The 16,932-nt window shown below is 41.1% G+C and overlaps 1 protein-coding gene across 3 annotated transcripts in view; it reads left to right on the top strand.

Moving 5' to 3' along the window:
- Positions 1-16,932, top strand: part of whrn (whirlin) — a 192,374-nt gene that overhangs the window by 162,051 nt on the left and 13,391 nt on the right. Inside the window, exons 8-12 of one of the 3 annotated variants that reach the window (XR_002874267.1) lie at positions 1,192-1,266; positions 4,052-4,637; positions 6,028-6,191; positions 6,416-6,843; positions 8,873-8,984. Coding sequence is in view for 2 of the 3 variants with exons in the window: in XM_023960685.1 (XP_023816453.1) it covers positions 1,192-1,266; positions 4,052-4,637; positions 6,028-6,191; positions 8,873-8,995 (948 nt within the window). In the remaining variant the exon portion in view is untranslated. Of the gene's footprint in view, positions 1-1,191; positions 1,267-4,051; positions 4,638-6,027; positions 6,192-6,415; positions 6,844-8,872; positions 8,996-16,932 lie in introns of those variants that run through there. The other 2 variants (XM_023960685.1, XM_023960686.1) reach the window with 2 other exon arrangements.

Consider the following 16,932-nt stretch of genomic DNA (forward strand, 5'->3'; position numbering starts at 1 on the left):
GTTCAAATTAACATGAAACGTGCAGATCAATAAACACTATAGTGGCCACATTTCTTAATTAAAATAAAAATGATTTGGGGGAATTTTCAAAGTCTTTTAGTTTTCTGTTCATTAAGAAAGTTTTTTTGGTGATTTGAGTTGCAAAAGAAGTGATGATGAAATGCTCTCGAGGAGCCTTAAATGTAAACTGCGCCGTCTGTTTTCTGGGTGGCTAATGATGCTGGAAAGCTTTTTCCTCCCTGCAGTGCTTCAAAAGGCGTGTAACAAATACACAGGAATATATTAGCTTGGATGGAGAGCAATGATTGCACACACAGACCACATCTAAGCTGAGGGCAGAGATAAGCTGCTGGCTGCAGATTTATCTGCCACGGTCCTTTCTCATTCAGATGCCTTTTCATTTCCCTTTCTGAAAGGCTGACGGTGGCTGTGAGTGTGGGATTCTGTTTTCCACCGGTGAGTGTCTCTGCTGCCACCACTGCTGTGTGCAGCAGATTACAGAGCTGGATGGGCTCGTTGGATAAAAGACCGAAGTTCTGCACTGCCCTCATTGTAGACTGTCAAGGCCAAAGCACAGTCCAGCACTGAACTCCATCAAGCTGCAGCATCCCCCGTTCAGAGTGTCACTTAACGATGTGGGTTTGTGCTCTAACAGTTAGAGCGGTTCAGTTAGAGTCTAACTGAACCGTGGGTGGCCCTGAACGCGCCGTGAGCACACCTGAGCATGTGCTGTTTGTGTTGGATGCGGGGAAACATACATGTCAGACTGGCTGCTCACTGAGCCGAGCAGCTTGTCAGCACATCGAAAGTCGATCATTCCTCTGATAAATGGGTTTGGGGGGGTAAGTGCTGCACATGCTGCAAAGAGGGGTAATTAAGCAGAATGGATGGGGCTTCTGTTTTGGTTCAGTGGCAGAGTTAAATGAAGGGCAGCACTTCTCTGCGCTTGTTCTCCTCCCTTCCACAGCGACAGGACCTTCCAGAAAATCCTGCTTAGAACTGATGTCGTGTCATTGACTCCTCAGCATGTGCAGTCTGCCTGTGAACGTCTGTCAGCGTGTCTGTCTGTCCCCTCTGCTGAAGAACCAAAGTGACATAAATACACATTTGTCCTTTCTCTACCAATGATTAAACCACAGGATGGAGATCTTCTGAAAACCTCATGTGTTTATCCTCTGCTGCTCCCCTCAGAATGACAGCGTGGCAGAGAGCAACGAGGAGGAGCCAGCGGAGAGCCTGAACATGCTGCTCACCGACATTTCTCTGGTAAGCTTGATGCTCAGGTAGGAAACGGAGGAGCCCTCACTGGGGAGGAGACAGTGAGGAGAATGAGCAGTAGATCCTCACACATCTTCAGAGTTTGCAGTTTGAGGTGGAAAAGAGGAACGCAGGAAGTGGAGTGAGAGCTAATCCCGAGGTTCACGCCCTTATGAGGCTCAAAAGGGTCAGTTTAGGTAGGAATGAATCCCTCAGCACGCTGCTCTCATCCTGCATCATTACTATGGTTTTCATTATTAGTCTTTCTTTCTTTATTGTCCTTCATCAATTGCATTTCCATGTCTCTGTGTTGTTCTTAAACAGTTTCTGAAGCGATTTTATAAGTTCAAATCAATCTTCAAGAATGGTAATGATCCATGAAATCCATCCATGGATTTTCCTTTTCCTCTTTAATGTCATGTGCATCAGATTTGATGCCCTTGTGTGGCCCTGCAACAGACTGGTGACCTGTCCTGGGTGTGTCCCGCCTTCGCCCAACAGTAGGCAAGTTAGATTCCGGCAACTCCATGATCCTGAAGGGGATAAAGCAGAATAAGACATGAGGTGTATTTCCATGTCTCTGCGTTGTTCATAAACAGTTTCTAGGGTGTGCACAGCTGCACCCTCCAACTACAACTTTTTGAAGAGTCCTAGAGAGGGAGATTTTGTAATTCCCCCCTCAGGATTGATCAGGTTTTATGACTGGATAAAACATGATCAATGAAGGCTTTAGATTCAAACTAATGTATACATTCTATGATTAGTTTCTTGGCTCTGGAATTAAAGGGTAAAACTCTCTTTCTGGTACTTCTTTGGTGGCAAACTAAGAATTTAGTTTATACTGTAAATGCTATTTCCTGTTTCTTTAAGGTTAAATCACTAGAAATAACAGAGCAGAACTGCTTTGGAGAGACATTAGAAGCGATGATATTAAATAATAACTGATACTTTATTCATCCCACAATGGGCATTTGACCCATCCCCTGGGGGTGGGTGAGCTGCAGCTGAACTGTGCTTGGGAGGCAGTAGCGTTAATGGTCTTGCCTAAGGACCCTCACTGAGTGAGGTTAATTGCTCGCCATTGATGTGGTAATTGCCCCCAGTGCCATTGTTCATTCCCCTCCGGGAATTGAACCATGGATTCCTGCATGGTAGCCTCTCACCTTATCAACCGAGCTACCCAGCCACTACCGAGCTACCCAGCCACTACCGAGCTACCCAGCCACTAGTGATAGTGAATCAAATCTAATTTCTAATTGGATAACAAATACTAATCCTGTAAGGTGATCTGTTTGATCCATTTGATCATAAAGCTACACCAAGAATCCAGCACTGATCTGGGTGTGCAACCTCCAAATTCTGAAGATTTTCCTCCACTCATGAGTTCGCTACAGCAGGCCTATCATCAGTTTGCGTTTGGGGCTCAGAGGATCAACGCTGATGAGGTCTTAGATAAAGACGACTTGATCTGAACTGATGATAAACGGATAAAGAACAGCATTTCAAACAGGTTTTTCTCTCGTGAATTTAAAAATATAGGGTGTGAATTTCTAACTGGTTTTCCTGTGAAGCTACGTCCACAGCCCCCTTGGCAACGGACATCCAAGCAGCCACCCCCTACAAAAAATCTACACGGTTCTTTTGAGCTCATGTTCATGCTCTGCTAACCAAGTTTCTGCAACTGTTTTGGGGATCCAGGCACACATGGCGATTGAACCCGGATTGCCAGTCAAGTCAGGTCAAACTTGGACTAAACGGGGACTCAAATTTGGCAGTGACATGTGGATGAAATCACTTTTAATTCATGGAGGTGTCAACTGTTTGAAAGTTGATTATGGAGGAGAAATTGTGCTGGCATTAAACAACACCACGTTTTTTGTATGTCGGAATAGAGCTGGGAAAAAAGTGACTTTACACTGTTGGTGTGCAGGTACAGTAAACAGTAGGGGAGGGGACACCCCTCCCTGCTTGTCCAGTGAGAACACCGTGGGCTAAAAGCATGTTCTTGAACGGGCGTGCTTGTAGCACAACTTGTTATTTTCTAACCCCTTGTGCTATCCTATGACACCACCCTTACATTGATGTGTTATCGCTACCATGACAAAGGTGGATAAAGGTGGAGAGGATTTCCTGTAATCCATGGACACCAGTGAAGATCACAAATCATTGCAGAAAAAAGGTTCGGCGCACTGTCTAGCCGGGTCTAGATGACCCAACTCCCAATGTCAAAGTGCCTAGGATAGCACAAGGGTTGAGATGACTTAGCAGATCGGCAGATTCAAACTAATAAAAAAAAAAATCAACAACTGATAATGAAAAAGAACATATATTGATTGAAACCAGAAGGTTTATATGAATCAAATCAATCCTATTTACCAATATTATCAGTGGAATGTAGAATGAATAAGAGTGTTTGATGAGTAATGTCTTCTCATTTAGTTTAGATTCCCTGAATTTGTTTAAAGTCCCACTCCGATCCTCTTGATGCACTGTAAAAGCGTTCCCAGTGGTCTTTTAATGAAAGGTCTTTACATTTTTCCCAGTTCTGGGTCTTTAACTCTGCTTAAATATTGTTAACATTTTCAGAAATATGGCTGTGTTTTCTTTCGGGTCTTAATTTGGGTGAGATCGAGTTATTTCTGTCATAGTAATGTTTTTTTTCTTCAAAAGGAGCAGACGTCCAAACCGCCCCCCACCACCACCATCTTCTAAAACACACTTTAGTTGCTTTACAGTTTTTCTTTTGCTGTCTCCCTCACGAATCGGTGATGTTGAATGTATGCTCTCACTTCAGGATGATGTTCAGTCAACCACAGCTGAGTCCCCTCCCTCCTTCAAGCCTCCGCCCCCACCTGGGGCGCAGAGGCATCCAAATAGACGGGATGTGGCGAAGAAGTGTCCCTCGTCCGAATCCTCTCACTCGGGCTTGTTCTTCACAGCCCCCCCGTCTCATGTCCACAGCAGGGGCCCAGCCCACAGCCCCGCCTCCCCCAATTTACACCGCAAACAAGACCGCCCCAAAGACCCGTCTCTGGATTATACTGCCATCAAAAAAAAGGAGCCCCCGCCCCCACCAAAGAAAGACAAAATATCTTCTGCCAACTTGGCAACTGTTGCCCAGCATAACATCGGCCCTTTTCCCAGGGCACACTCCCCAAGCAGGGGTCCCAAACTGGCCGCCCCCACGCCTTCACCTCCACCACCGCCACCACTGCCCGCTCCTCCCCCTCCCCCTTCCCTGCATCTTAAGCCAGCTTCTGTGTCCAAATCGTCCCAGTCCTTGTCTCCCGCGTCCAAACCGCAGTTTGTTACCGTGGAGGTTCACAGGCCCAACGCTGAACCTGACGTGAATGAGGTGCGGCCGCTCCCCCAAGCTCGAGGTAAGGGGCGTGAAAACATCAAATCAATCATGTCTTTATTTTAACCAGTTTAACCCTTTAACGCCGGAACTGTAGCCCCATTGTTGAAGTTTCTTGAATCACTGTTACCATTCCACTATTTGTGCAGTTTACGTCATTCCAACATGGAGATTTGTGCTGAAGGCCGTGTCACGCAGACACTACGTATAGTTTGTGCATATTGCACTGATGGTCATATGTGAATACGCGGGGAGAAAGTGAGAAAAGGTGTGGTTGGTACATGAAATTTTCAGAATAAATGTATCACGAATAAAACATGAGTAAAACCTTGAAAAAGTACAAATAAGCCACACAAAGAACATGTAAATCAATGTATGAACCATGCACGAATATTGTGCTGTTTATATCCAATTTATTAGTCATTCATGTGTCAATTACGTCATTTTAACATGATATGTGCGCCGTAAACACAATATAAAAGTTATACATTGGTGGTACATGCATGAAATGTCCCTTAGACATACGTGGAATGGTCATGGAAAGACATCAACGTTGCGTATGCATCTCACAAAAATCAATTGCATAAAATTTAAGTAGCACTTTGGCATAAACTACGTAAAATACGCGTAAACTTTGTAATTCTCAACCAAACAAAAATTTTAAACAGCTCAAATCGAACTCACGTAAAGACCCATCGGCCGAAACCTTCAACGGTCATCTGCGCATATCGACAATTGATGAGCACAGGAGACACTTATGAATAAAATATATAACACATGGATCACGATAGACCGAATTCTCATACGTGGAAAATGCACAAATTGTAAATAATGGCTGTGTGGCACGGACTTAATCTGCTTTTCTCAGCTCCATGATACGTTGGATTTATGTTAATTGCATAAATGGTTGAAGAGTTACGGTGATTCACAGAGTTTGAGTTTTCCTCTTACTGGGACATCTCCGATGTTAAAAGGTTAAATCAGGCATGTTGACCTAATGTTACTGAGCATGTTACTGAGCATGTTGACCTAATGTTACGTAAATGTTAGTGTTTTTATTTCATATAATAAGGAAACAATTTTAAAGTCAGTGCAGATTTTGTAATGGTACATAAATGTTGTTTTAGGGTTGTAACAAACAAAAACATGCCTTTTGGACATCTTTACCATCACAATAAAACAGTATCATTCAATGAATGGAGACAACTGACCCCAATGTGTGGCTGCACCGCCCCTTTCAACCTGACTGGCTAATCACACCCTAAGCATTTATGGCATCAGGGGAACTGACCAACCTCCAAGAAGAGGAGGGAAAACTCACTTGTGGTGAAATCAGGGAGGAAGAGGAGCTACTACTACACGTTTGAGAAACGCTGATTTAAAGTGGTGATGTGTCTGCCTGCCTCCACCAGGTGGCGCCTTTTCTCAGCTGTCAGACAGCGGACAGACTCTCAGTGAGGACAGCGGCGTGGACATCGCCGAGTCGGGACATAGCAAAGACCTAAGCCCCCATTCCTCACGCACATGCCTCCCCCGGGACACAAAGGCCTGTGGAGGGGACAACCCCTCCAAACCGGTGAGAGGGCGGCCCAGTCCAACAAGTCTTTCTTTCAGGGTTGAACTCGGGTTTCAGGGTCCAGGTTAGCCATGAACTGAGTCAGGTTGTAAAGAAGATGTTCGTCAACATTTGCAGTGCCAAAGAAGAAAGATGATGAAACTTTTGCTGACTGAATGATCTGCTGAGTGTTCTTGATCCTTAACGGTTGTGTTCTGCTCTCTCCTCCTCCTGTTTGCTCACAGTCTGTTTCTTTTTTTGGTTCACTCACTGCTTTATTTCTCACTCATGTCATTCATTCAACCACGCGCTCCATCGTTTATTCAGTTGCTCCTAAACTGGAAAATAATGAAACTTAGATCGCTCTCCGCTTCCTATTGACTGATGTCAGAAGAGTAAGGAAGGCAGATGTCTGCTTGGCTATGATAAAAGGCCTGTTGGCTGGTTTTTGTCTTCGATGGGGAGAATTCCTGGGAAAATAAGAGGCGTTTACCCTCTGCTTCTCCATTAAGAAGCAGGCAGGACAAAAAAGCTCAGATTTAGTCATTTAGATTTAGAAATAGTTGCCTGAATAAACTTTAGACATTTTTTAAGCATTTTCATGATCTACTCATCTTTATGTTAGGCTCAACCTTCCTGGTATCTGAACTGTGGGCCGCTGGCTGCAGATATGGTATGTCAACATGAAAAACTGCAAAAAGAGAACTGGGCGCACTCGGGTCCTGTCTTATCTGGTTATTCTATCAAGTGTGCTTTTTTTTGTCCAGATGATAACATTCATGTTTTCAATGAAACAGACATTTGTTAGGACCAAACCACACAGCTCACACAGCATTTCTGTGTTTGAAATGGACACTTTTACACTTTGGAAAAGGACTGCCATTAAATGTGGTTATAGGACTTTTATCAATTTCAGCCAAAAATTATTTTACTGACACTAAAGTAATCAGAAAATCACTGAATTATATTTTGAAATACATGTCCTTTAAATTTCTGCATTTCTGCGTAAGCTAGACCAAGTGTTGGGTCCTAAAAAACTGTATTATCTGTACTATAAGGCGCCTTAAAGGGCCTATATCACGCAGCTTTTCAGAGTAAACTATATCCATATATGTGATAATATATTACCTTTGGCACACTAAAGAACTATGAAACATTAGTTATTTTTGCAGCTCCTTTTCCTACCCAGAAGTAAGACGACTCGATCTCTGAGCTATCGGCTTTTGCTCCGTGTGGACGTTTGTGACGTCACACTGGAGCCGGCCTCGGTGATGTGTCTGCATGTCTCCTACTAAAACAAACATTCAAACTTTTGCAGAGACAGATGCGCATATTGTGCGTAGAAAAGAAAAGCGTTTTTGCAAAACACTGTTAGCTAACTCCCCGGGGAGGGTGGGTGTTTGTGGTAACCAGGGAGCGGTGCTGGCAGCGCAGCCTCTTCCTGGAAGGGGCTGGTCCTCACTTTGTGATGTCACAATTTGAAATCCTGCCCGTTTTCATGGATTAGGAGGGACTGGTGCTCAGAGAACAGGTTATTAGAAGAATAATCAATGCGTGATTGGATCGAGATAATGCTTTAATGAACATTGTGATGCACTTTAATGCACCTTTCAGTTTAGTGTCTTTATAGATGACACAAGTTCAAAAATGGCCATTCATTGATGGTGTGGCGGTGCGTCCTACCATGCGGAAAATTGGGCAAATTTTTCTTTTAAATAAAGAGAATTTAAAAATTCTTTAATGCAGTATCAGTAAAAGAATTGAGTTTTTTATGATGTAGCTGAAAGGAAATGCAAGATGCCACTTATCTATTATCCACTAAATGAGCTAATTTAAAAAGAAAATGCAGCTGCAGGTCGCAGAATAGTTAGACTGAAATCTAATTACCATGGTTACCAAGGGGCAACATCTCCTCTTCTCCTCAATCAGTTCAAAGACGTCTGGACATGAAGTTTCTTGTGTGCCTTGTTCCCCCTTGATGAAACTCCAACATCATGGAGGAGTCCTGAAAGAGTCTGAAGTTGGAAAGCTGCAGTTTGTGGTTCTGCATCATCTGGACAAAATAACAAGACCTTCCCTGAAACAGACAAGAGGAAGGGGGAGTGCAATTTGACCATAGAATTGTCCCTGGCATACAGAGATGTCTCCAGTTTCTCAAAATCTCCTGATAAAGTTCTGTTTTCAAGCAATCGTTGATATTTTAAAGAGCTTCTGACCAACTTTACTCCAAGAAAGACCGCCTCTCTCTATGATATGAGCACATTTATGATCTGACTTATTCATCCCCACTATTTACTAGTTTTTATTTTAATCTGTTCAAAAACCTTTTGGTTTTTTTTGTCAGTTGCTCCTGTTCTGAGACCGGCTGCAGCATCACCTTTAAGATGAGCTCATTAAATAAATATAAGAGTCAAATGTATCACTTTAAACATTCGTAAAAGGATCTATGTCCTTTTGTACAGAAACACTTATGAGTTCTAGGGTGAAACTGGACCACAGCTGGACATTTTTATTTTAGTTGTGTATCACTAAATCAATGTAAACTAAAAAAAACTTCATGAAAACAAAGACCGGTGACTTCTTCTGTGATGTTTGCATTACATCACAAAGTGAAAGGAGGCACCAAAAGATTTCTGTTAGAGTTTTGATCTGTCAGTTCTCTACTTTGCTGTTTAATAACTTTGCTGTCTGACTTGTTTTAGCCGGGGCTGTTGGAGCCCACCTCCACTCTGGTGAGGGTGCCAAAGAGTGCCAGCACCCTGGGCATCGCCATCGAGGGTGGAGCCAACACCCGACAGCCGCTGCCACGAATCGTCACGATACAAGTAAGTCAAGAAAATATTAGTCCTGCTAACATACCACCAGGAGATGGTCTGTCTTTTTTCTGCTGAATTTCCAGCTCTTGGGGATATTTTTGGGTTTGTGCTTCAAAGGTTATCTGCCTTCTGCCAGCTTGTCTGCCATTCCTGTGGTCACTTCATGTGAAGGTTGAATATTGGGCTCATTTTGGATGTTTTGTGTTGAGTGCCGACAGTGATCTAAAACCCAGAGGCTGTTCCAAATCAAATGCAGAATCTACTTTTGCTGAAAGTCAGAGCTCCAGGTTTAGCTGAGTGAACTCCAAAGACTGGACGCTGCATTTAGTCACTAGAAGCGTGTCTCCGTGTGCAATCATCTGCCTTCTGCAACGAGCAGCGGCGTGACGTGTGCGCAGCACTGAGCGTTATCAAAACACTGAAGGAGTTGCAACTGTAGGATCAGGGCAGTGACCTGCTCCTGCACTCCGCACCCCACTCAGAGTCTCAGCCCCCACTCCAGAGAGGCTGGGATTGAAATATAAAAAGGCTGGCTGATTGCGAGGGGACGGATAAAAGGATTGAAAATCAGCACATTCAGAATCAAACAGGGCTCTGGGGGAAGGACAGCACTAGATGCCAAAGTGAGAGGAAAGGTAAGAAGGGCGGGAAGCTGGGGTGGGGTGGGGGGCACAGAGAAGTGAGGAGGTCGCATATTGTGGAAACATTGTCAGGTACAGGAGAGTTCATGATGGTCATCGCTCTACATCCTGTCCCGTGGTACACATGCAGGAACGCTAATTCATATTTGCATTTTTATGAAGTCAGTAGCCCGAGTTCCTCCTTACACCACAAAAAAGGAGAATGAGGAACCCAGAGCCGCTTATTGCACATAATAAATCCGGATTTAAGTTTATTAATTTATACGGCGCCTTCAAATGACCTCAGACGAACAAGGCAGCGTACATTAAAAGAACAAACAACAATAAAAACAACAGCTAAAGGGTTAAAACAATTTGAAATAGAAAGTATAAATACGGGACATAAAAATGTAGTTAAAAGCGAAGCAAAACAGTTGTGGCACTGCAGGATGTGTGTAAGGTAAAGAAATGGTTTAGATATCAGTTTAGTTCTTGAGTTTGCACTGCTTCAGTATTTGAACCACCAACGCCTTCAGCGCCTCAGGTGCAGAATAAACCCCCCACCCCCCCGTGAGGCCGATTCTTCTCTGTGGGCCTCGTCTGAGGAGCACCCTGGGGGGGGATCTGTGTGAAAGTTCTGAAAAAAAAAAGCCTTTTCATTTCACTCTTTCTTTGGTACTATTTATTACCTTTATACATCACACTGAGGCTGCACAGTGGTTAGTGCGCTCACTTCACAGTGAAAAGGCCCTGGTTCAATTCCCAGCTGGGTCCTTTGCTTGTGGAGTTTCCATGTTCTCCTCATGCGTGTGTTGTTTTTTCTTGTAGTCCAAAAACAAGCCTCAGAGGGTAATTGGTGTGTCTAAAATGCCCCAAGGTGTGCATGTGATTGACAGACTATATCCTGCCTTCACCCAACAGTAGCTAGGATAGGCTCCAGCAACCCTGTAACCCTAAAATGGATTTATTGAGTTTATGAAGATAGATGGAGGGATAAATGATACATATTAGTATAGATGTTCTAATTCATTGTCTGTTGTTTCCCTTTTTTTCAACGGCTCATAATAGTTTAACAGGTTTTTTTGTATTTGTTTTTATTTGATGTGCCGTTTTTCAGATTAGGCTCTTTGGTTGGATGTGGTTTCCCTTAGCGGATGGGATATCTTTTGAAAAGCACTTCTGCTGCCACTGTCAGTGATATATATCATTGCTGTTAGGGCTGCACGATATGAGGAAAACTTACGATATGCGATATTAGAGATTAATATTGCGATAACGATATAATTTGCGGTATATGAAAAAATAAAAAAAATGCCAAAAACATCATTCCCATTTCATTAGAAACAGTTTAAAATTATACTCCAAATGACCCTCATCGACATAGGTGACAAACATCTAACATAATAGGACTCCATCTGATTGGTTAACAATGGGAAGGCGTCCATCTGATTGGTCAAAGCATAAAGGGATTTATTTGATTTGTTAAAAGCGTCAAGATGCCATAAGATTGTTTTAACACATTTTGGGTTTACGATTTATTGCGATATTCGCAGTCTTTTGCGATATGCCTATTGCAGAGCTGGATATTGCGATAACGATAAATTTGCGGTATATTGTGCAGGCCTAATTGCTGTATACAGTTTGGACACACCTTCTCATTCATTTGAGAGAAGGTGTGTCCAAACCTTTGGTCTGTACTGTAAATAAAACTTTCTTTTAAATTAGAGAACTCTTCCCACTGTGGTGAAGAAGCATTTAGTTATCTGAATTAAAAAAGAAGTTTCTCTTGTAAACCTTGTGCTATCTTAGGCGCTTTAACATTGGTAGTTGGGTCATCTGGACCCACTAAACAGTGCGCTGAACCTTTTTTCTTCAATGATTTGTGATCTTCACTGGTGTCCATAGATTACATGAAATCCTCTTCACCTTTATCCACCTTTGTCATGGTAGGAAGAACACGTCAATGCAAGGGTGGGGTCATCTAAGATAGCACAAGGGTTAAACTGTGTAAATTGACCACTTTGTTGAAAGAACAGATCCCGTCAGGTGACATTTGAAGGACCAGTCCTCAGCATCTTGACACACCAGAAGCTCCCTGCTGCATTCAGAGCACAGAAGTTCACGTTGGACTGCAGCAAAGCTGATCTGCACATCCACCAGGGTCCTGGATTCTAGCAAGTTGGAAATGTGAAGAGGCAGACTTTCCAACCCTAACCCCTTACTACTAAAAAACTATATAGTGTGGCACTGTGTAGTGTCCTGGATTTTAAAAGCGATTCTGACACCATGGTCACGACTTTTTTTTTTTTCTAAATAGCGGACATGATGTCATAGATTTCACAAAGTTAAACTCTTATTGATAGCGTTTTGCGACGGTTGTTCGTGAATCCACTGTCTTCTGAAGATAAAAACGTTGATGATTTATGAAAAAAAATACATTTAAATACATTTTTTGGCAAAATTTGTTCCGACGCAATGCATTGTGGTCTATATTCGCCGATCTAGTGAGCATCGATTTGCATCGGTTTGTCGCATAATTTTTAGGGCACTTGATTTTGGAATTGTAGATTCGTACAGCACTACAAAATGGCGAACGAACTATATAGTGCACTAAGTAGGGGTTAGGGTGGGGATTCGGACACCTTGATTTAAAGTCGGCTGACAAATTTTCAGGTACAGATGATGTCAATGAGGAAAAAAAACCAAAATTGAATGTCTGATTTAAATACAGACACTGCAATAGCTGGAGCTTCTTAGTTGAAAAAATATATATATAAAAGTCCTGAACAAAGGAGAGGGAAATCCTGACACATCAATAAGCAAAGAATAAAATGGAAAAGGAGCAAAAATGAGAGAAGAGTTCATTTATAATCCTGCAGTGTTTGTTAAACCCCATTTAGTGAGAGAAGACAGCACAGCATTTAAAAGATGTTTTTTCTTACTATGAAAGTATCTTTTATATTATAAAATATATCATAAATAAAACACATGTCTGTTATAAACACATTTCTGAGACCCCTATCCCATTAAGCTGCTGTGACATACAACTGCCACCGCGCAAATGGGAAGGCACCTGCAGAATCTACAAGATTAGCGGCATCCGCCTGACTTTTCTGAAAATCGTTGGCGTGGTCATGAATGCAGATGGCGGCCGTCCGGCGGGGATGATGTTGTCACAAAATCGGGCAACAGCTGGGTAGTCACACCCAGATCGCCGGCCTGCAGCAGCTCCAATTGGACGATGTGGAAAAGCAGTCAAGTGCCACCGGCCACCAGGCGCCTGTTAATGTTCCCTCAGTGTTAAAACCCTTGCACATTCTCAGTGCACAAGAAAATATGTGCAGCACCCAAAACAAAATTACAGACTACTTGTATTTACATAAAAAACAAAGTTACAGACCCAAATTCATTAGACATGTGGTATTGATGAACAAACCAAATGGCTGGGAACTGTTTTTTTTATTTCCTTTTTCAGTTTCCTGAATTTCACAGGTTCACATAGATGCTCAAACAAGCTCGTCCTTCTTATTTCAGATGCAAATATCACATAGGTTTTGCACACCCAATTTACGTGAGTACCTCGCAAAAAACATGTAAAAATGTGATTGTGCCCCCCAATTACAAATGCCACCTGCTAAATTTGCTGAAAAGCGCTGCAGTTTGGTCGCAGTGCGATGCATTTTGGCACATGTGACCATGTGATCCAAAGTTTTCTCAAAAACTCATTCTGGTCCATGTTTTCTGCCCTGTAGTTCATCATGAGTCCACTAGAGGCAGTATAAGGGCCTTTCCTGCTCATTTCAAAATGGCTGCTTCCATGAAATCTCAAAAACCCTTTCGGCAGTTTTCTCGTTTTTAAAATTTTATGGTAATAATAGCAAATCTATTGTTAATTTTTTAAATAACTACTCGTTGCATTGACAGAATGGAAAATTTTTTGATAACGTATTCTTTATAATTCACCACGTTAAAATGGTACTTTCAATGGTACTTTTTTCCTGAAAACCCATCAATATTTTTTGCATCTTAAACACTTTTGTGAGCAAAAAACGTATTAAATCAACTGACATCAGTAACAGTGTCTAAATGAATTATATTGCAAAATTCTTTTTGTGGATTTCATCAAAGGGTTTAAATAAGATCTTGATTCCCAAAAATGTCATTTTTCTGTCAGTTCATGTATGTAGTGGCTTCACAGGGTCAAGAGTGGTCAAAGGTTTTGGTTTTCTGTTTGTTTTGCTCTTTTCAAACGCTGAAACTGCTGAACTGATACTTTTTCAGCTCCCTCTTAAAATAGATCTGTGTTCGACTGACTTGCCTCGATTCCAGCTCACCTTCACCTCCATTCAAAGTTCTGACGTCAAACATGGCCGCTCCTCTGTGAGTCTTTACAGCTGCTGTCACTCACATCTTACAGTAATTATGAAATCTACAAATTCAGCGTGTCAGCTCATGTGCTGAGTAAGACACACGAGAGAAAATCCACCTTTAAAGCTACTGAGAGCTTTCAGGAGGTTGAGTTAATGCAGGCAGAAGGACGGCACTCGTTTCCATCTGAGCGAAGAGTCAGGATCAGACCTCTTGAACTCGGAAGTGGGGAGGCTTTTACATTTCCCTGATGCGGCGTGAAGAGATGCTGTGTGGGAGAGAGTCTTCTCTGTAATCTGAACATAATGTGTTGAGTGTTAAGGAGCCTGAGACAATGATACAAACAGAAAATACACCAACACATGCTGAAAAGTGAGAGGCTTTCTTCTCCACATTGCAGACTCATTTGTTCCAACATGACGCCTGTTGCCCCAGATCTATTGCTTTGATGATTCTGATCTGAGGAGACCTTTTTTTAGAGACACGAAAAGACCAGAATAGGCAGAAAAACTGGAATGATACAGGCATGCAGCATTCAAGAATAGCTGTTTTGATCTTATGAAGAATTGTTTCTGTCACTGTCTGAGAGTTTTGTCTCCTACCTTGACTTTTGGTTCAGAATAATCTCAGAATCTTTGACGCAGAATATAAAAAAGTTAAATCTCAAACTAATTGAACACATTTATGTAGGTGTCACAAGAACAGGCAGACGGCTGGATCCAAATGCAGCAGCTTTATTAAAAGTCCTCACAGCTAAATCCAGGTCAGGCAGGCAGGAGTCAATGACAGGCATGAGATCAGAGGAGAGACAGGGTGTGACGAGCTGTTTCAATTACACTCTTTACAAATATTAGGGTGGTACTAATATATATTTTTAATCAATAAAATTTAAATAAATAAAGACACATTTTCCAAAATGCCCCAAAACAAAATAAAACAAGTCCTCTTATTCTTTTCCATCTCTTTAGGCTCTTTAGTCCCTCTTCCAGTGTTCAGACAGAAATTCCAATGTCCCAAACATTTTAAATCCACAAGGATTTGCAAGTCCAACTAAATAAAAATAAATGGAAGGATCTCACCAAATGTGTTTGTTTGTATCAATGAGTTATATCACTAGAGGAGACATCACGTGGTTCCTCATGGGAGGAGAGCACCGCCATCTTGGTGAGGTCAAGTTACTGCTGCAGTGAATGCATGTGAACACATTTTTTGCATAATACCAGTTCATTGTTTGTGTTTCAACTGCCAAAATCAGAGAACTGAGTCCATGAAGGAGGAAGTATATCATTTCACAGGTAAGTATTATATTTTTTTTCTTTTAATGCTGCAGGGGCCTTATTAATAGAACACATGTTGACATGCATGATGCTGCAGGGCTATTATCAACATGCTGCATGATGTACGGAGAATTTGCTGTCAACATAAATGTACATTTTATTTTGCTAAACCTGTATACAGCATACTAGGCTATTATAGTAATATAGATTTATACATTTCTGACTCAGCGACTGAACTTTTCACTATTCACTATTCAGACTTAAGGAAAAAGTGGATCTTAGCAATAAAAAGAGCTAAACCAAATGGATCACTGTGGTACCAACTAGTAATACAGTCAATACATTTGTGGAAACACATTTAGATAAGAGGCCAGACTGTTAGCTTGAAACCCGACACCATAACATCTGTGTTACACAAATTGATCACTCACACGAATCAGTATAAATCTATTATTTTTCTTTGTTGTTGTTATTTTAGGGTAAATCTATTGTTCACTTTTGGAATTCTTTTGAATATTTATTTTATTATTATTATTATTATTATTATTATTATTATTATTATTATTATTATTATTATTATTATTATTATTATTATTATTATTATTACTATTATTATTATTAATAATAATAATTATATTAATAAACTTATATTTTATTATTTATTGACTTATTATGTATGTATTGCTATTATTTATTGTTTGTATTGACTTACTATTGATTTATTATTATTAATATTATTATTATTATTATTATTATTGACTTATTGTTGGGTTTTTCTAAATAATTTAAATTACATGTCAAAGAGGTCTAAAACTCCTAAATGTTTACAAATTATTTTTTTGAAATTCTTTGTAATAATTTTTTTATTTGTAAGAAGTCCTTCAACAATGCATTTTCATTAAAGTTTGAGCTTTTAAGGCTGACTGTTTCTCTTCTTTAACAACAACAAATGATGTATCTATATATATATATATATATATATATATATATATATATATATAATATGTACACATATGTATAAATATATATAAATTGTAAAAACATATATAGTATGTAAAAGCTACTTAGACACCACTAAAAGCAATAGAAATCATTGTCATGTGGGCGTCGTCGACCTCACCAAGATGGCGTCGCGCTCCGCCAACGTCGGCCAGGCTTCTAAAGCGGGCGTGTCTCCTCTAGTGATATAACTCATTGGTTTGTATCTTCCACCCTTAATCCGGTTTTCTTAGGTAGATCATATTTTATTTTTTCCTAGGTCCCTCGTAGCCTTCCCCAGCCTTCTCCTTATTTCCTCCTCTCACAACTGCAGATACCCCAAACTTTTCTCTTTTTCTTTCCTTGCTGGTGACTCCACCCACTTCCTCCATTTTTCACATAATCCAACAGAATAACAACATTTCTGCAAACAAAGGAATAGTTTATGCTTGTGTCAGAGCAATTGTTTTTTTCAAACCCATATCTGTAGTTCAGTTGTCAGTAAGATTCTTTTTTTTTAGCCACTGGAGACCTTTGTTGTAATGCTACAGGGTAGTCAGGATCCAGGCGAGAGTAGGGGCAGGCAAACAGAGCCAGAAACAGAAGCTCAGATCCAGATATAACACTCGGTGAAGAAGGCAGAGTGGCACAAACAATACTTCAGCGCGTAACCCTTGTGCTATCCTAGGCACTTTAACATTGG

Source organism: Oryzias latipes, chromosome 12, assembly GCF_002234675.1.
Source record: "Oryzias latipes chromosome 12, ASM223467v1".
Taxonomy (NCBI): Eukaryota; Metazoa; Chordata; class Actinopteri; order Beloniformes; family Adrianichthyidae; genus Oryzias; species Oryzias latipes.